The sequence below is a fragment of the Vicia villosa genome, linkage group LG5 (assembly GCF_029867415.1).
Source record: "Vicia villosa cultivar HV-30 ecotype Madison, WI linkage group LG5, Vvil1.0, whole genome shotgun sequence".
NCBI classification, from domain to species: domain Eukaryota; kingdom Viridiplantae; phylum Streptophyta; class Magnoliopsida; order Fabales; family Fabaceae; genus Vicia; species Vicia villosa.
The window spans coordinates 119,961,646-119,982,860 of NC_081184.1; the positions used below are offsets into that span (position 1 = coordinate 119,961,646).

The window sequence follows — 21,215 nt, forward strand, 5'->3', positions numbered from 1 at the left end:
TTTGAGAATTTCAAAAGTTGGAAGACTCTGGTTGAAAATCAGACTGGCAGAAAGGTCAAGAGGTTGAGAACCGACAATGGCCTTGAATTTTGCAATGAGGCATTCGACAGTTTTTGTGTTGCCTCTGGTATTGCAAGGCATAGAACTACTGCAGGTACTCCACAGCAAAATGGTTTGGCTGAAAGGTTTAATCGAACTATTTTGGAGAGAGTCAGATGCATGTTGACTAGTGCGGGGTTAACAAAGGTGTTCTGGGCTGAGGCTGTTTCGACAGCAACATATCTGATAAACAGATGTCCTTCGACAGCGTTAGATATGAAGACACCTGAAGAAGTTTGGTCGGGACATCCACCAGATCTCGACAAACTGAGAGTATTTGGCTGCGTAGCCTATGCTCACATTAGGCAAGACAAGGTCGAACCTAGAGCTCTGAAATGCATGTTCATGGGATACCCTGAAGGAGTCAAAGCTTATAGGCTATGGTGCCTAGAGTCAGGTCACAGGAGGTGTATCACCAGTCGAGATGTAGTTTTCAATGAAGCTGAAATGGCTTTTAAGAAAACTGATGATGTTGGTCGAAGTACAGAAACATCTGACGAAGAGCTGGAACAGGTAGAGATTCCTGTTGAGGTGGAGCATGTTGATGCTGAATTGCATATCCCAGATGAAGTCGAAGAAGAAGCAGAAGATGCTGAAGTTGAGGAAACTGACGATGACTACCTATTGTCGAGAGATAGGTCGAGAAGAGTCATCAAGCCACCTCAGAGACTTGGATATGCAGATCTTATAGCTTATGCCTTAATCTCTGCAAGTGAGGTTCTAGACGAAGAACCTAGAGACTATAAGGAAGTTATGAGGAGTCGAAATAAGACTGAATGGCTGAAGGCCATGGATGATGAGATGAAATCTCTTCATGATAATCATACTTGGGAACTGATCAAGAAACCTGCTGGGGCAAGGTTAGTCAGCTGTAAATGGATTTTCAAAGTTAAGGAAGGAATTGAAGGAGTGACGTCGAAAAGATACAAGGCAAGGTTAGTTGCAAGGGGTTTCACTCAGAAAGAAGGTGTCGACTTCAATGATGTGTTTTCTCCTGTTGTGAAGCATAGGTCCATTCGAATGTTGCTTGCCATGGTGGCACAGTTCGATCTTGAACTGGAACAAATGGATGTGAAGACTGCGTTCTTGTATGGTGATTTAGATGAAACGATCCTGATGAGGCAACCTGAAGGGTATGTCGAAAAGGGGAAGGAAGATTATGTGTGCAAGTTAAAGAGATCTTTGTATGGGCTGAAACAATCTCCTCGATAGTGGAATAGGAGATTCGACAAGTTCATGGCACGCATAAGTTTCATTAGAAGTCAGTTCGACCACTGCGTTTACTTCAGATTTCGACCTGGTAATTCATTTGTTATTTTGTTGCTTTATGTGGATGATATTCTCATAGCAAGCAACAATGTTGAAGATGTGACGAGGGTGAAGGCTGAACTCAATAAGGAGTTCGATATGAAGGATCTGGGAGCTGCTTCCAGGATTCTTGGAATTGACATTCGAAGAGATAGAAAGAAGTCGAAGTTATGCCTATCTCAAGAGGCATATTTACGGAAGATTCTTGAAAAGTTTGGTATGTCAAATTCGAAGCCAGTTGTGACTCCAACAAACCCTCAATTCAAGCTGAGTATTGATCAGTGTCCCAGTACTGATGTCGAAAGAGCCTATATGAATAGCATCCCATATGCTAATATAGTCGGTTCTTTGATGTATGCTATGGTCTGTACTAGACCCGACATAGCATACGCAGTAAGTCTTGTAAGCAGGTACATGGCGAATCCTGGAAAGGCTCACTGGCAAGCATTGAAGCGGATTTTAAGGTACATAAATGGATCTCTGAATAGAGTCCTAATTTATGGTGGAGCCTTGGGTGAAAATAGTAAAGCAGTAATAGAAGGATATGTCGACTCTGATTATGCAGGTTGTATGGATTCCAGAAAATCTATTTCTGGATATGTTTTCACTATGTTTGGCACTGCAATTAGTTGGAAAGCAACACTTCAGAAGGTTGTTGCTCTATCAACCACTGAAGCGGAGTACATTGCATTAACTGAAGCTGTGAAAGAAGCATTGTGGCTTGAAGGTTTTGCGAAGGAGCTGAAACTTCAAGGTCGAGGTATCACTGTTAAATGTGATAGTCAAAGTGCAATACACCTGTCGAAGAATTCAGCCTATCATGAGCGAACTAAGCACATTGATGTGAGGCTGCATTTCGTCAGAGGAGTAATCGAGCGTGGAGAAGTCCAAGTGCTGAAGGTTTCGACTGAAGACAATGCTGCTGATATGATCACCAAGACATTGTCGAGTTGCAAGTTTTTCCACTGTATGCAGTTGATAAAGCTGCATGAAGAAAGCTAGTTTGTTCCCTTGATGTTGTAGAGTTAGATCCAAGGTGGAGATTTGTGAGATTTTGGATCGAACTCTAGTATGGCCGAAGGGTAGCTTCTTGGTTCGACAGGGTTAAGCATGAAGTCGAAGGTTGTTCACATGCTTGTGTCGAAGATGCTAGGGTTGTTAGCATGTTAAATTAGGTTTTAGTGTTTAAACCCTAATTTGTTAAGTTAGCTTGTTTATTAAGTTGACTTGTGTAATGGGCCTTGTGGAAAAAGCCCATTAGTTAGTATGTTAGGTTTTATTATAAATAGCATACTAGTCTCTCATCATTGCTAAGCTGCAAATCCTAATTTAGGGTGAGAGAGGTTATTTGTTATTCTTAGGGGTGGACATGAAATAACCACCCGACACTAACCGACCGAACCGACAGCAAATTTTATCAACGGGTCGAGTTAGTTCGGGTGGACGGGTTGAGCGGGTGGTTTAAGTGGGTAGTGTTGGGTAGGTTAGGTCGGGTTCGGTTGAATTTTCTGGGCCCGTCGGAATCCGAGACCGACCGATACAGTTTTATTATTACTGTTATACCTCTTCCGATCCAAAATATGAGGCCCAAGGATTCACAGCCCAATTAACCCAATTAAAACCTAAGTTCAGAATTTTCCAAGATCCTAACCTAACCCTAAATGGAAGACGCAAAACCTTCGGCGGCCATCGTCTCTCTCGCTCACCACCAAAAGTGAAACCCTACTCCAATTCAAACCAATCCAACATCAAGTCTACACCATCCCTCAATCCGAATCTGGTAGCTATTCTGATATTTTCATCTTTGTTCTTCTTTGTCTACTAAACACTAAGTTACTTTCTTTTCTTGATTTTTTTCTGATTTGCTTTCTAATCCTTCGAATGAAATTTGAACATTCAGGTTTGGTGTTATTTTAAGAGTTCTTTGAGTCAATTGAAGGTTAGTACTTTGGTAATGTTTTAAGAGTTTTATAGTCTTTTTATTATGTTATAATAACTTCATTGTTGTTGTTTTTTATGGAGAAAACTAAGGAGCCGAAGAAATGCAAGGAGCTGGAGAAATTCAAGGAGCTAGAAATTTGCAAAATATCCGTAAGTTTAGGTTTTAATTGATGATTGCTTATGTGTGTTTTAATTTGTTTATGTGTTTATTCTGTATAGTAGATCTTGTCATGTTATGTAGCTGAAAGAATTGAACCAATTAATTAGAAGTAAAAACAAACAAATATACAATTTTGGATACTTTGTTTAGTATTTATTTATTTATGAAATTACTATTTTTCTTTTTGTTTAACACTTGTTTCAATTTGACATGCCAAAGTTGCTTCTGTTTATGTTTTTGTGATTGATTGCGACTGTTTTATATACAAGGTGCTGAAAATATTCAAGGAGCTGAAAATATGCAAGGAGTTGACAATGTGTCAAATAATTGTAAGTTTAGCATTCATTCATAATATAATAAATCCTGTTAATTTTAGCATTATAATTCCAGGATGTTAATTTAAATAATAAACTTATAGGTCCTCCACCACCAACAACAACAGCACCACCTAATGTACCTTCTGAACCCCCTTCTAACCTTCCACCTACTTGCCAAAGGAAAAGAAGACTTAATGCTAATGGTAATCGGAAGAGGTCCGAGGTTTGGGATCACTTTAACCCTATTCCTAATAGTGACCCACCAACTGCGGCATGTAAGTATTGCCATCAAAAGTACATGTGTGACTCTAAGAAACATGGAACATCAAACTTAAAGAGTCACATGAAAACATGTCCCAAATATCCCTTGAACTTATCTACTGACCCTACCCAAACCGTCTTGTCATATTCAACAACTGAAGGAAGTGTGTTGGTTCCGATTAGTTCTAGGTTTAGTCCAGTAGCTTGCAGAAATGGGCTGGCCATTTTTATCATCTTGGATGAGAAACCGTTCAGTACTGTTGAAGGGGAGGGGTTTAAGTATTTTTGTAGTCAAATGCAACCCCAATTTTCTATACCGTCAAGGAGAACCATAGCTAGGGATTGTTTTCAGCTATATCTTGATGAGAAAGTGAGGTTGAGAGCTTTCTTTAAGTCTGATTGTAGCAGGGTGGCTATCACGACAGATTGTTGGACATCTGTCCAGAATCTAAACTACTTGACCATCACCGCCCATTTTATCGATAGGGAATGGAATTACCAAAAAAGGATAATTAGCTTTACGGACATCGAAAATCACCGCGGTAAAACTGTTGGGAAGAAGGTTGAGGATGTATTGAAAGAATGGGGGTTGAGAAATGTTTCTACCATCACGGTAGATAATGCTGCCTCCAATGATGTTGCTGTTAGATATTTAGAACAAAAAATACGAAACATGAATGGACTATTAATGGATGGGTTTGGATTTCACATGAGGTGTTGTGCTCATGTCTTGAATTTGGTTGTGAGAGATGGATTACAAGTAGCCAACACCTCAATTTCAAGTGTTAGAAATGCAATTAGATTTGTTAGATCTTCACCCCATAGGGCCTTAAAGTTTAAGGAATGTGTGGAATATGCTGGGATTGAATGCAAAAAATCAGTATGTCTCGATGTTTCAACAAGATGGAACTCGACATATTTGATGCTAGATGGGGCTGAAAAGTTTCAAACTGCTTTTGATAAGTTGGAAAATGAGGATGAATCCTATAGGGATTTCTTTGAGTTTGAATCTCCCCCTAGTATTGAAGACTGGGATAATGTTAGGGTTTTCATTAAGTTTTTGAAGCAATATTATGATGCCACGAAGGTTTTTTCTGTTTCAACAAAAGCAAGTTTGCATACAGCTTTTCCTTACTTGGCTGGAATATACGTTGAGTTGAAGAACTTAAACATGAACCTTAATGGGTTGTTTGCGCAGGTTGCTAGGGACATGTTAGAAAAGTATAGTAAATATTGGATTGATATCACTAAGATGAACCAACTCCTTTATTTTGGTGTTATCTTTGATCCCCGATATAAGTTAAGATTTGTGGAATGGTGTTTTAATGATATGTATGGAAAAGATTCAGACACTAAGAAATCCCTATTAAAAGATATCAATGCCAATCTTTCAAAGATGTTTAATCTTTATGTCCAACAATATGACACTACTGTGGACTCAAATCCATCTGTTGCAGCGGCTGTTTCTCAAGGCGAAACAGCTGCCAGCAATGAAATACCCACACATGTAGCTAGGGAAAATGCTTTTCAAGAACATTTGATGTCCATCGACTCAGTAGAAGAAGAAACCGAACTTCAGAGCTATATAGAAGGAAAATGCCTAACTTTTAGTGAAAAGGATAAAGATAAGTTTGACCTTCTTTGTTGGTGGAAACATAATGCTGCCCAGTACCCAATTCTGTCCCAAATTGTTAGAGACATTATGCCTACGCCAGTTTCAACAGTGGCTTCTGAGAGTGCTTTTAGCACGGGTGGGAGGGTTTTAGAAGTATATAGAAGCTCCCTCAAACCAGAAATGGCAGAGGCTCTAATTTGTGCTCAGAATTGGTTGAGGCCTTCTTTTTACCAATTCAAAGACTTGGAATTCAATGAGGAGTATGAGATTTCTGAAGATGTTTTACAAGGTACTACTTATATCATTCTTAGGTGTTATTTTTAAAGTTGTTTTCTAATATTTTGCTAATTGTTTTTAAAACTGTCTTATAGGATTTACCGAGACTTCAGTCGGAAGTGAAGCACCATCATCATCTCAGACTCAGTCACAGCCTTTTGGCTGTGCCTAAACTACTAAAGGTTGAATTCCCTTGTATTATAATGTTTTCATATTACTTTGTTTAAATAAATATGTATTCTATAATGTTTTCTACGATATTTGCAGGATTTTGAATTTTTTGGAGTCATGGATGACTCATTTTTTGAAGCCAACATTAACACAACCAACAATTTTTTGAATATCAAAACAGTCCTGCACATCAAAGTCTGACAGTCCTGCATGGGGTTAATCGGCTGAAGCTGTCTTGGAAATAATATCATGGGTAAGTTATTGGTTTTGAAACTATCTACTTGTTGGTTTTGACAATATTATTGGTTTTGAATGTGATGGTTATTGGTTTAAAATATGTTCCAGTTCTTGTAGATGGATCTTTAGAGTGGAAGAACCATACTGTTTATATTGGTGACTCCATCAGTAGGTACCAATCCCATGACTCCATCATTACTCTGTTTTCTCTTTGTTCTTACTCTGTTTTGTTTATGATAATCCTCTATTTTCACTCTGTTTCAGATTTTGTTTATGATAATCCAAGTGTTCTAATTAGTTTGTGTATTTGAGTGAATGCAATAATTCAGCTTCGCATATATACTTGATAGTCTGCAGATGGCCTATTTTCCCATCTGGATTATTTGTATTATCTTAACTTTTTATTCCATATTGTTTGATGACCATGCTTTCAGGTTTTAAATGCCTTATAATATATGGTGTGGAGGATGCAATTCTATAATTGCAAAGGGTGTCCGGTTCAATGCGAAGAAGAAGCAAGTTGGGAATTACTATTCTACAAAGGTATGTTGAAGTAGAGTTCAAAGCATCTAATGTTTATTATGGCTACTGAGAATAAAACAAAGATATAAAAGCATGACAAACTTGTTTATATATTTTACATACAATAATTAATTTTGATCTAGTGACAGTTTAAAGTTTTACAATATTAATAACTTATGATGCCACACTTTTTATGACTTTCTGGAAAAACTTATTGCAAATTAAAAATTTCCATTGTTCTAGATTTCATCTAGGTTATTTGAAAGCACCTTAAAAATTCAATCTTTTTTTGTTTTTCCTTGTTCTCCAGTGGCACCCTTCTCACTTATGTGGAAGTTTGCACCAAAGCAAACTGTTATAAGAATTGCTCCGCACAGAAAAATTGATTACATGTCTGAATGCAAGTGGTTTCAAACTGATGTCAGAAGGTAAATTTGAGTATGAAAGCAATTTGAGATACTTGAGTATGAAAATTTATGTTTAAATTTTTGTTCCAAATAAACAAACTTAATGTTTAAAGTTGTTACTGAATTAGTTCCATGTTTCAATTTTATGCAGATAAACTTTTGTGCTGATTGGGGTGCTAGAACTGGAAGATGTTGTGAAGATGGACAAGAATTGGAAGTGATGTTGGTTGTGTTATTATGTAGCTTGTCAAGTTTACTTATAATATTGTAATTCTGAACTTTGTTGCTGCAAAATTTTACGCCACTAAACTTGATTCTACTGCAATTAATTATAATTATAAACTTGTAATGAATTTTATGCTACTGCAAGCAATTACTTTTTATTATTAGATTGAAATGATTTTTAAATGGGCTTGAGTCTTGTATTATGAACTACTGCAGCTGAGCAATCCATAAAATTTTAAAAATAAAACAGTTTAAGTGATTATTTTAGTTTTGGGCTTGAAAATTCAATAAGCCCATTTAAAAAACGACACCCGCAGCTATCCGACCCAGAAACCCGAACCCGACTCAACCCGAACCCGACATATCCGGAAAAAACCCCGGTCGGAATTGGGCCTCTAGTTCTAATCCGAGGATTGCTTCGGTTGGGAGGTTTGGGCCCGAACCCGAACCGGCCCGAACCGATGCCCACCCCTAGTTATTCTTGTAAACTTGTAATCTTGTTTTAAGAGAAAGTAAAAGAATAACGGTTATAACCAATTATTGTGTTCTTCTTCTCCCCTATAATTCCCTATTATACTTTGTTATTGGTATCGTTTTTCACAACAATAATAATAATAATAATTGTAATAATAATACCATTATTATTATTATTATTAGTATTATCATTATTATTATTTTGCTTCGTTAATTAATTTCTCCATTAGTTAATTTTTTTTGTTTCTATTAACTACTTCATTAGTTAACTTCTTTTGCTTCTATTACTATTATTTTTATTAGTATTATTAGTATTATAATTATTATTATTATTATTATTATTATTATTATTATTATTATTATTATTAATATTATTATTATTACTATTATAATTATTACTATTACTATTACTATTATTATTATAAGTATTACTATTATTTCCTATTCTATATTACTTTTAACCAAAGACTATCCTCATTTTATTAACTACAATTTTTGAATAGTGAAATGAAAAAAAGACGAAGAAAATAATATGAAAAAGAAAAATACACTGGGTGCATTCAAATTGTTTCATAAAGAGAGATGATTCTGAAAAGAAATAAAAATTAAAATATTGCTATTTCGGATGGTGTTCATTTTGTATGGCATCCTTTTTTCTTTTTTTCATTTTAGAGAGTTTACAAATATAATGCATGTCTTTAATGTATTATATGAATCTATGAATAGCAAGTGTGAAGTTCAATTCAACACTGAACGTGAACATGGAGAGGCAGTTTTAATTCCACATATACATATAGCAGTTACGGTATGCAGTGGTTTGCAAGTTTTTGATTGAGTTATATATGGGTGGTTTTGAAATAAAGTGAGTTACATAAGGGTAAATTTGGAAAAAAAATAGGCCAGTCCAAAATAATCTATCCTCTTTATATATAGGTATAAATAAATATATAGGTATAAATTATTATTATTTTTATTATTATTATTATTATTATTATTATTATTATTATTAATGTGTTTAACAAGTAGTTTTAGAAGCAAAAGAAATTAACTAATGCATTAGTTAATAAGTAGCTACAAAAGGAAAAGACATCAACTAAAATTTCATAGTCTAATGGCACACCCATTTGTACTAGTACTAATGTGTCTTGAGTTCAATCCTTGGTGGTTTCATATGCCACGTAACCTGCCATGCGTGCAAAACATTGTCCCGTCAGATGCCACACATACAACCTTACATTTTAAAAATTAAGGGACTAAAATGGACCCCGACTTAAAGTTAAGGGACGAAAAAAGGTATTTTACCTTTATGAAATTATGAAAAAACTCTCTTTGTCAAAGAAAAAATTAATTTAGAAATTTGTCCTTACTTTCTGGAGAACATGGTCCTAATTTTTAAAAAAATTGTTATATTACCTTCAACAATAAATAAATAAATAAATAAATAAATAACTAATCCACGCTATTATCCATTATTGGATATAAAAATATATAACACCTCCATTGCCTTCAAAAAATATAACAGTTTTTTTGTTAAAATGTATATTTTCAACTTTCATCTCAAACTTCAATTTATCAACCAAATATTATTTAGATCACCATTGATATTTTTTATATTAAAATGATATTAAATGAAAAAACTCATTAATTTTCTATATTATTTTTGTTATGAAAAAAATGTGTGTTTAATATTTGGTCGGTTGCAATACCTAAATAAAAACATTATTCAAAATTTCTAAAACCACAAACCACAATAAATGATCATATCATTACTACAATCAATAATTTTAATGCAATTTATTCTTCTGAGTCATAATTTTACTACAATCACAATTAATATTAAGATGACACATATTTTATATTTTGTGTTTAATATTTGGTTAATCGGTTGCAATAACATTTTTCAAATTAGTTAAAACACAAAAAATTAAAAAATCAGTGTATTCATAATAGGAAAAAAAAAACTTCTGAAACCACAAACCACAATAAATGATTATATCATTACTACAATGAATAATTTTAATACAATTTATTCTTCTGAGCTAGCATAAAAATATAAACATAAAAATATATACATATAAAAGTTTTTTTATCTAATAATTTTATAGTTTATAATTAGAATATATTTGAGAGTTACAAAATATTAAATAATAAAATGTTATTAAAAATATAAAAAAAATATATGCATATAAAAGTTAAAAATATATACATATAAAAGTTTTTTTTATCTAATATTTTTATACTTTATAATTAGAATATATTTGAGAGTTACAAAAGATTAAATAATAAAATATTATTAAAAATATAAACATAAAAATACACACATATAAAAGTTTTTTATCTAATATTTTTATATTTTATAATTGGAATATATTTGAGAGGTACAAAATATTAAATAATAAAATATTATTATTATAATTAGATGAGTAATTTGGAAGAATTTGAGTTAATGTAAAAATTAATTTGTTAACCATTAAAAATTAAATATAACTCTTTTTATTATTATATTTAATTGATAGAATTTAAATAATAAAATATTATTAAATATATAAACATAAAAATACATACATATAAAAGTTAAAAATATATACATATAAAAGTTTTTTTTATCTAATATTTATACTTTATAGTTAAAATATATTTGAGTTACCAAATACTATTAAAAAAATAAACATAAAAATACACACATATAAAAGTTTTTTATCTATTATTTTTATACTTTATAATTGGAATGTATTTGAGAGATACAAAATATTAAATAATAAAATATTATTAAAAATATTCTTATAAACATTAAATAATAAAATATTATTATAATCATTAGATGAGTAATTTGGAAGAGTTTGAGTTAATGTAAAAATTAATTTTTTGTCCATTAAAAATTAAATATAATTCTTATTATTATTATATTTAATTGGTAGAATTTAAATAATAAAATATTATTAAAAATATAAATATAAAAATGCATACATATAAAAGTTAAAAATATAAGCTTATAAAAGTTTTTTTATCTAATATTCTTATACTTTATAGTTAGAATATATTTGAGAGTTACCAAATATTAAATAATAAAATATTATTAAAATCATAAAAATACATACATATAAAAAAAATTATCTAATATTTTTATACTTTTTAATTGAAATATATTTGAGACTTACAAAATATTAAATAATAAAATATTATTATTATCAATAGATGAGTAATTAGAAACACATTCGTCTCTTACAATTCTCCTATACATTATTAACCATTATAATTGCATATTATAATAGACACTTTAATAATATAGTATCAGACATTTTTTAACACATTATTTTCTATAATCAAATAATTTTATATTTTAAATTTTAATTTTATGTTTGTCTAAATCAATTTAAATTCTCATAGCATTAGGAGAATTCTTGAGGTTGAATGAACTATAAATTTCAAAAAAAATCTTTTTAAATGAATTGTTTTTTTCATATATCAATGACAAAGAATGTTCTAATCATCATAATTTTTCCAAAAAAAACTAAAAAAAAAAATACATTTTAACATTATTGTTTTTATTTCCGCCTCTTAGACCACTTTTGATATCATTTGTCCTCACTATTTTAATATCAAATACAGATCTTTCTTCTTTTATTATAGTAGCAAGCAAATCCTTGATCATATGCATGTAAACCTAATTTAATCATAAAAAATATGCACGTTTTTCTCAAGCCTTAATTTTTATTTTTATTTCTCCAACAAATAATAAAGTTAATTTTTGTAATTATACATATCAAAATCATCATTTTAGTTATAAATAATTATGTTCAAATCAAACCATATACAACTATTTATCAAAAAAATAAATTATAAAAAATCAAATAAACAAAAATAATTTATTTTTCTATCATAAATAATTTATTTAAATACATTGCACGGATTTATTACCTAGTTGTTTCAAAACCAATATTTAAAATAAAATATTGATACATTTATAAATATAATACATGTTATATTTTTAAACAATAGTGTGAGATTAAATTCACCCCTTCAAACTTACCATAGTACAAGTGTTGGAATCACAATGAAGACTAATCAAATACCTCAATTTTCATGCACTAGGAACAGGCTGCAAGGCCAAATTTTCAACATGCTTTAAAAGAAAAAACATGAATCACACAACTGCCTTATCGGTTACAGTTACTGGTGGAAAATTAAAGCAAATAACTGTTGAATTGATTGTAAATATCATAAATACTTTTGTCCTGTTTTGAATCTATGTCCTATTTCTCTAGTCTCTAGCTTGGCTATTGATGTGGACTTTCAACAACATAAGGAAGGGGTCGAATCAATTTACATCATAGATGACATATAGTTACAACAAAAACGTACTAAGACAATAATGTTGACACTATTATTTATCAATGAATGTGAATGCTATGCTATAGACAATTATACAATCTATATAGAACTAGGAAGGACAATGAAATTTTGATAGTCAACCAATGAATTGGAAACATTATCATAAATCAAAATTGCTTAAAGTGTTTCACAACATGAGTAAGTCTAACAATCTACAAATTTTTATATAAATAACATGTTTTGAACATCAATAAAATTTTATGAAAATGCTTGAAGCCCACATAGTCTTTCTAAGATGTAAAAATGCATGAAGTCATTGAAAGTCCACTATTATTAAGCTTGAAGTCCTATATCTAAGTAAGTTAAATAAGTAAGTTAAATAATATATTTCAGTGTAAACTTTACATGCGTTAAAACTCTTTTGAGTAGTAGGGAAATTTTACTCATTTGTCTTTTACAATGGGAACAGAGTAGAAAAAAAAGTAAAAGAAATGGAAAATAAAGAAAAAAGAGAGTTGGTATGGTGGTATTAGTATATAAATATTGAGTGAAAAGGAAGAGACAATAGAAAAGGGAAACTAAAAAGAACATACTAGTTTCCTAGCTGTTGCTTTCATAATGTACACCCAAACATAAAAATAGGAGAACCAGAGAAGGGTAAAAATAAAAGATGCTTTGTTTTTTCTTGCACTGAAAATTGTTCTGCTACATTTTGTCTCGAACCATTTTATTTTATTTATTTTCCACTACAAAATCATGACTATCCAAGCATTTTCATTCTACAATTTCCTTGGTCAAACAAAGTTTTCCAACCAGGTATTACAATACTTGTGAAGTTTTTTACATAGACAATAATGTAGTTGAAGAAACTTGGTTAGCCATCATCCACAAATTGTTTTCTTGACATGTTCATGGTTGTTATTTTAAGAGACTTCTTGATTACTAGCAGCTATTTTAAGAGGTACTGTCATAATATATTTCTTTTGAAACAAACTAGTAGTAAATTTTGAGACTCGTGATATGGAGCCATAGCTGTTTAGGCATCATTGAATATGGTAAGGAGACAATAGCACATGGCTTGTGCTGAATCTCTCAAATTGGGAGTATGATCCAAAAGTCTACCTAGCATTTTGCATTTATAAAAACAGAAAAACCATCTTGTGAGTAGCCTCCAGAAATTTATACTTGAGAGGAGACATTTTTAATTGATTCCAAGGGCATAATTTTTCTTCATAAATCTCTACTCATACTGCCTACGAATATACAAAAATTATACCCTCATATACAGAGACGGTACCAAAGACATTAACCTGATCATACTAAGTCTAGATCTTAGTCTCTTTCTGGAGCCTCGCCAGAAACTCTTCTAACACTGAGGTTTCCGGTGTATGACCATACCTTCTCATAATCGGTTGAGGCCAACTTTTCGGCCTTGGAATCTTTTCCCTTGGCATTTCGCTTAACAGTTTGTGTCCTATATGGACTGCAAGGGCTCCCACTGGCAGGAGAGGAGGAACAGAATGTTGGGGTGGCAAAAGGAGAGGCGAATGGGGTGTGTTGAATTGAGAAAGGGCTCGGAGTCATTCGCTTCTGGATAGGCATACCACCAAAACCTCCCCTGCCAAACAAGATAGAATCTGCAGCTGCGCATCGTTTTATTGTATCGTCTACATAAAGGACATCATCGATTCTGGCCATTATGTTAAATGCCAAGCTCTCTGTCACCCTAGAATAACTTTCAAGAATGGACTGTCCTACATCCTGCAAGGAAAACAACGTTCCAAAGAAGTTAATTCATTGATTCTAAGCTCCCTTCCCCCAGTAGCTAACATCAGTAACCATACACTATTCATAAATCACTTAATAGGCCAGAGTGGTAACATCTAGACTAGAAGCCATGTACAAAAACCTATCACATAGATAATGCAATAATCAATCATCAATATCGATTGTGCATGAAACTGAGAATATGCTACTATGTATTATGTTAGGAAATCATACTGCACTTAACCACAGCAAATACTTTTTATTCTCTTACAAAATACTGGCACAAGGGACCTCAAGTAGCTCTTTGTACCACTGTCAGGATTTTATATTTGGCTAAAATGTTTGATTGCTAATTGGAGCAGACTTAATAATTTATCCAATTTGATGCACCAAAGATATTGAATATTGCCTCAACACAAACTAATAGTAACTATGAGTAAAGTGCATGCTGTAGATCAACAAACAAATTATGAGTCAAATCCATAATAAAGATGTACCTTATTGTATTGTATCTTGGCCATATCTAGTGCTGTTTGAGGGAGCCCAGGAAACCGGTGTTTCAAGCTTTGCAGTAGTGTCTCTGCCCGTTGGACAAGAAACTGGTTCTTCTCACCATCAGCAACAAGGCTCTTTACCTTTCCACTCCAAGACCGTCGAGCTTTCGCTGAATTTTTAAGTTTTTGTATGTCTTTCAACCTCCATACATGTATAGCAGCCTCAATTCTATTAGCTATATCCTGTGTGTGATGCTCAGATGATAGATCCAGGCAATCAAGAAGACATTCAGGTGAGAACTGGCCAGCAGTTATGTATCGATAAATTATATCTCCTAGACAAGCTTTGCCATTCTGCATTTGTAAAACAACAAAGGCATATTTAGTTTTCATCAAATTTTAGAAAGAAGAAAACAAAACATTCTATCCAATACCAAACCGTTATTGGATTCCAGTTCAGCTTAGAGTTTTGAACCATAGATTAAACTGATTTCATCACTCTACGCCACATATTTCACAAAAATAAAAAGTACTTGCAACTCAAAGATGCAAGAGAAAGCGTTATTACCCTGGGCAAGGATTCTACATAAGCAGCAGGAATTTCCATTTCAGCAAGAACAGAACTATTAATCGCCATGGCAGCCTTAAGTATCTGGTTAGTGCAATCCCTACACTGTTGCAACCTTTTCCTATCATCCTCACACAACCCATTCGGCGGAAGCTTAGGAGAAGGAAGCCACCATTTCTCTTCTTGCCTAACAGAAGGTCTACCATACTCATCACAATCCTTAGAATCAGCCAACACAATTCCTCTATCAACATACCAAAACTGCGTATCACAAAACCCATCCAGCATACTTATCAACATCCCATCAAGCTTCTTCAAAGCAGGAAGATTGATGTACAAATCAGACCTCGGCCGCGTCGCCATCACTTCATAAGTCCCCCCACCTGGAAACTGCTGCACAGAAGGCACAAGTTCAACTATCGAATCACTCACACATAGAAGCCATTCCATTTCCCTACGCCACATTGCTTTTTTCTGTGGTGCTAGTGGCTCCAACCTCCATAACTCTCCAAACACAGTTGCTGCAATTACATTTACAATAACAATTACAATTACAATTTCAATCCAAACCCACACACAACACATATCATTTAAAGATTCATTACTTTATTAACAAGCAAAAAACCTCACCAGAGAGATTCGTGATTGCGTTCGAGATCGCAAGTGCAGTACAAACCCCCTTTCCACCACCAGACATGTCTTCTCCTAACAGAAGCTTAGCGAATCTTTCCTTCATCATTTCAACTTCTGCAAAATGCAAAAATACATAAATAAATAAATAAATCATTCACACTTCACACACTCACAGTTTCAATCTCACACATGAATTGAAGAGATAAAAGCAAGATAAAACGATTAGTAATAATTATACGGAAAAATTACCGGACAAATCCAGTTCAGGCTTATGATCCCAAACGACGACGTCTTTACCACCGATAACCGGAAGCATGACTTGCGCCGCCGTCGGTAGGTTAAAATGCGCGGCGAGTTGACGCGGAGAGAGATTGGCCGAGCTCGAAGCTCCCTCGGCATCGAAACGGCGACCGTAGAAGCTACTAGAACTTTCCGATTCGCTGATGTCAGCACTCGGACTATAACTTCCGCATCTCTCGGAAACGTCTTCAGACGAAACACTTCCCATTGCTTACACCAAATCAAAAATTTCAAACAGATCTTAATTTGGCAACACACATTTTCAATCTCAATTTTCAGTATAATTTGGTAACAACAATAACAAAGAAAGAGTAAGTAAAGTAAGTGGAGAAGAGTAAGGTTCTTTTTCACTTGCACATTCTTTTTATTTGTTATTATTTGGTACTCTCTTCTGTGTTGTTGTTGTTTGTTGGTGTGGACCTGTGTTAGTGTATAGTGGTGGTGATGATTTGATGGAGGCAAAAGTGAAAAAGAGACGGCGTTTGTGGGATTGGCTTTCCGTGACCGAAGGATAAGCGTCCGACACGCTATTTTTTCTGTGGGGTCCACTGTTTGTGAAGGGATATGGGATCAGAGTTGATGAGGTGGAGTGGGATTGTTGGATGGTTGTGGGTCAGGTTGGAAGGAGAGACCGTTGATTTGATATCAAGATGGAGGGAAGTGAAACTGAAGAGGAAACGGAAGTAAACGGCGGTTAACTGTTCATTGGTATCCGTGTAAAGGAATGTTAGGAGGGCCCATCTTCATTAAAGATTTACTAGTACTTACTGTTTTTTAGACACAAAATGTACATTATTTCGTCCTATAACTCCAACCCTTTTAACAAATAAATTTTTGTTAACAAATTAATCATTTAATCAATAAATATTTATATTAATAAGGTTTTAAAAACCTTTTTTTTTTTAATGTGACAAAATTTGTCCTAAAACTATTTTCATCCAATATTTTAATGACATGTTTGGATATGCGGTGGAAAAGTGTCAGACGCATATTTGATTCAGAAATTATATTTTGTAGATTCTTGTTTCTACTCTAAAAATGTATTAGAACGTGATTTTATTGATGCAAACGTCAATTCAAACATAACATAAAATTCGAGATCACATGACTATTGATGTAATTATACAAAATAAAAAATATTAATTAAAACAAACTTATGATTATAAAATCTTTTTAAAAGTTATAAAATCTAATCAAATTTTTAATCCATGCGCTAGAATAAAACTTTAAATTTAAAACATCTAATATTCAAATTTAAATAATATGAAGATGAATTGTTTTCTAATAAAAAGTAACACAAAATTATTACTATATAATCATCATCTCATATTCAAAATCATATTAAGTATAAGTCTCAACATAAAATAAAAATAAAATAATGAGTTTTAAAATTTTAACTAAGTCACTCAAATTAAATGATAAATACTAAATACAAAACAAAAGTGTCACATTAAAATTAAAAAATCGTGCGACAATTAACAAAGAGGAACTACAAAGCTCTCTTGAGGCTCATGAGCAAAGGATGAAGGAGAGAAATAGGAACAAGGAAAAGAAAGAGATCGCTTTGTAAACTCGTTTCAATGAGAAAGACAATAAGTAAAAAGGAAAATGATGAAGAGTGAAGGAAATTTTCAGAATTTTGATGGAAGAAAATTCCAAAATTCCAAGAATTCAAATTGTCAAAAGGGTGAAGGCAACATCAACAAAAATGGTGGTTAAGGCAACTTTAGAGGTGAAAAGAAAATGACTGACAAGAGCAAGATGCAATGTTTTGCTTATCAAAAGTTTGGCCATTTTGCAAGAGAGTACAACACGAACAAGAAAGAACCTCAAGGGAATGAAGCCAAGGTTGCAAGACAAGAGTTTGATGATGAGAATACACTCTTGGTCATGATCACGTAGGGGGGATGCAATAACAACAGGGTGTGGGAAAGCAGCTGTAGTTCTGGGAACGTTGTAGAAGCATGTTGTAATCGATTACGTAAAAGTTGTAACCAGTTACAGGCATTAGAAAATGTTATGATGAGTACGAAAGAGGAAATTTCGTGCAGTGAGGAATGGTACTTGAACTCTAGATGTTCTATCGGAAGGAAGAATTGGTTTGTCAAAATTAATCGTGCCATGAAGGACAAAGTGAAGTTCGCAGATGACACCACTCTAATGGCGAAAGGGATGGAGATGTATCAATCGAGAGAAGGGATGGTAAACATTCCTTTGATAAAGGATGTGTTGTATATTTATGGAATCAAATGTAACCTTATAAGTATATGTCAATTGCTTGAGAATGGTTACAAGATTCGTATGGAGAACAAGGTGTTACGCGTCATGGATGCAAATTGAGTTTTGATACTTAATGAAGAATGTGTGCAAGCGAAGCAACAGAAAGGGTAAATTCAGCAAGGATGTAGGTTGAAGAACCAAGCATCACCTTTTGGTGGTGTATTCTGATGTGTGTAGACTGATGCAAGTTGATTCAATTTGTGGCAATAGATATTTTGTCACATTCATCGATGATCATAGTAGAAAGCTACAAACATACCTAATCGAGAGAAAATATGAGGTTCATGAAGTATTTAAGAAGTTCAAGTCCAATGTTGAGAGACAAAGTGGTCACAAGCTCGAAGTTCTCAGAACAGATGGTGGAGGTGAATACATCTCAAATGACTTTAGGAGGTTTTATGATCAAGAACGAATAGTACATGAGGTAGTGCCAACTTATACACCGCAGCAAAACGATGTTGCCGAAAGTAAGGATCGATTGATTATGAACATGGTGAGAAGCATATTAAAAAAAGAAGAACTTGCCAAAAGAGTTACAGGGGAAAGTGATATTCATAACTCCCTATTTGCTGAATAGGTGTCAAACAAAGAAGCTGGAGAAGATAAAGCCGGAAGAGACATGGTCCGAATTCAAACCAAATCTAAACCACTTGAGATTTTTCGGCTTCGTAACGTATAAACATGTGTCAGAGCAGCTTAGAAATAAGTTGGACGATAAGGGAGAATTGATGATACATGTTTGGTATCACTCCACCAGAGGTTACAAGTTGTATGATGTAGCAAACATAAGGATTGAGATCAACTGAGACATCATTTTTGATGAAATAAAGGAGTTGTAGTAACTTGTAACTGGTTACCATAAAATTGTAACTGGTTGCAACACTGAAAATTCAGATTCTCCCGAGTTTCAGAGTGCATAATCAGCCCCTGTTGAAGCCCAAATTGAAGAGAACGTAAGATGATCAACGAGGCAAAGAGGTTTGCCTCCAAGACTCCGAGATTGTGAGATGTTCTGAGACAACGAAATCAATGATGATGGTGATTTCATCCATTTTGCACTTATGGCTGAATCTGAACCCATTAAGATGGAAGAGGCCTTGAGTGATCAGAAATGGATTTGTGTTATGAAGGAGACCCTGGAATCGATTGATAGAAAAATACTATGGAGTTAGTTGATCTACCGAAAATAAAGAAGCCAATTGGTGTAAGATATGTGTTTAAAGTGAAGGCAAATCCCAAGGGTGAAATAATCAAGCATGAGACTCAATTAGTTGCAAATGGATTTTCGCAAGAGAAGGCATATACTTTAAAGAGGTATTTGCATCGGTTGCTAGAATTGAAACCATTAGACTAGTTGTTGGTATTGCGAATAATAACAATTAGTCCATCTATCAAATGATGTGAAATCTGTGTTTTGAAAGGACCGCTTGAAGAGGAGGTTTATGTAGAACAACCCTTTTGTTTTGTTGTGAAAAATCAAGAGTCAAAGTTTTACAAGTTCAAGAAAGCATTGTACGGTTTGAGACAAGCTCCAAGAACTTGGATCAATAGTATAGATGGTTTCTTAAAGGAGATTGGCTTCAAGAAATGTGTATTCGAACATGGTGTATATGTGAAAAGGATATAAGTGAAAGGGTGATAATCCTTTTTCTATATGTATATGATTTGTTTATTATGGGCACCGATTAGAAGTGTATTTCTAAGTTTAAGAGTGAGATTATGAAAGAGTTTGAGATGACTGACCTTGACCTCATGACATACTTCCTCAGTATTGAGTTTCACAAGTCTAAGAAAGGACTGCTCATGCATCGAAGAAGGTATGTGTTTGAGATTTTGAAGAAGTTTGAAATGGGGCATTGTAATGCTGCCATTACTCTAGCTAAACCGAGGTGTCTCACTTGGCAGCAGTCAAGAGGATTCTAAGATACGTCAAAGTACCTATTGGTTGCAAAAAAAAAATCCTACAACGGACACGAGCAAAAAATGCAATTTGCTTGGTTTTGTCGATTCTAATTTGTGCGGAGATAAAGATGATCGAAAGTCTACAGCTGAAAACATCTTTATGTTCGAATGAACACCAATCTCATGGTGTTCGAATAAGGAACTGGTAATAGAACTCTCGTCTTGTGAGATCGAGTACATTGCCGCTTCGTTATTGTGTGACAAGTCGTGTGGCTAATGAGTCCTATTGAATGAATTGGGCAACGATAAGGGTGACGATGTAACGCTCTAAGTTGATAAATTTTCTCTTATAAACCTTGCTAAGAACCAAATTGCACATGGGAGGAGCAGATATGAGATTTCACTACGTGAGAGAACTTGTTAGTAAAGGAAAGTTGAGATTGGAAAATTGTAAAAGTGAAGACCAAGTGGCTGATTTGTTGACTAAGGAAGTCACAATTAAAGTGTTCAAAAGATTGAAGATGAGCACGAACATGGAAGACTTTGAGCATTTGAATTAAATTGGTGTGTAAGTGAAAATTGATAATTCAAGTGCTGTAACCGGTTACCACCGGGGTGTAATCGGTTACAGACATGTGAAAAAGTCAAATAAATTGAAGAAAAAAAATCTTGATGTTGGTGTAATCGGCTATGCATTCGTAATAACTGGTTGCCACTGTTAATATTTTTAGAGTTTTTACCAGCTGTAACCGATTACAGGTTTTGTGTAACCGGTTACAAGTACACAAATTTGATTTTTTTTCCAATTATTGACTTGTTTCTTGTGTCTCAATCAACTTGTATTTGTTTAAATACCTTAGAGGTATTATTATGAATAATAATGAAAATACTATCGCCCTCAATTATATTCTCACTCTAATTCTCTA

The 21,215-nt window shown here is 33.5% G+C and overlaps 2 protein-coding genes across 2 annotated transcripts; one reads left to right on the forward strand and one right to left on the reverse strand.

Moving 5' to 3' along the window:
• Positions 1 to 3,806: 3,806 nt before the first annotated feature.
• LOC131605276 (zinc finger BED domain-containing protein RICESLEEPER 2-like) lies at positions 3,807 to 6,696 on the forward strand. The gene is made up of 5 exons (XM_058877651.1): positions 3,807 to 3,837; positions 3,927 to 5,990; positions 6,073 to 6,141; positions 6,494 to 6,553; positions 6,650 to 6,696. Exons 1-5 carry the CDS (start codon positions 3,807 to 3,809, stop codon positions 6,694 to 6,696), a joined length of 2,271 nt encoding a protein of 756 aa, XP_058733634.1.
• A 6,755-nt stretch (positions 6,697 to 13,451) lies between these two features.
• LOC131602243 (rop guanine nucleotide exchange factor 1) lies at positions 13,452 to 16,685 on the reverse strand. Its single transcript, XM_058874310.1, has 5 exons — positions 16,057 to 16,685; positions 15,805 to 15,921; positions 15,175 to 15,695; positions 14,610 to 14,960; positions 13,452 to 14,106 (listed from the first exon to the last, which is right to left on the reverse strand). The coding sequence occupies exons 1-5, from the start codon at positions 16,313 to 16,315 to the stop codon at positions 13,678 to 13,680; spliced, it is 1,677 nt and encodes a 558-aa protein (XP_058730293.1). The 5' UTR covers positions 16,316 to 16,685; the 3' UTR covers positions 13,452 to 13,677.
• Between the last annotated feature and the right edge of the window lie 4,530 nt (positions 16,686 to 21,215).

Bases quoted from the DNA above. Each gene is read 5' to 3' on its own strand.
- LOC131605276 (XM_058877651.1), top strand. From the start codon at position 3,807: ATGCAAGGAGTTGACAATGTGTCAAATAATT. The intron at 3,838-3,926 runs GTAAGTTTAGCA...ATAAACTTATAG, and splicing joins TGACAATGTGTCAAATAATT to GTCCTCCACCACCAACAACA. The intron at 6,142-6,493 runs GTGCCTAAACTA...AATATGTTCCAG, and splicing joins TCAGTCACAGCCTTTTGGCT to TTCTTGTAGATGGATCTTTA.
- LOC131602243 (XM_058874310.1), bottom strand. From the start codon at position 16,315: ATGGGAAGTGTTTCGTCTGAAGACGTTTCCGAGAGATGCGGAAGTTAT. The intron at 14,961-15,174 runs GTAATAACGCTT...TTACAAATGCAG, and splicing joins ATGTAGAATCCTTGCCCAGG to AATGGCAAAGCTTGTCTAGG. The intron at 14,107-14,609 runs GTACATCTTTAT...TTTTCCTTGCAG, and splicing joins CCAAGATACAATACAATAAG to GATGTAGGACAGTCCATTCT.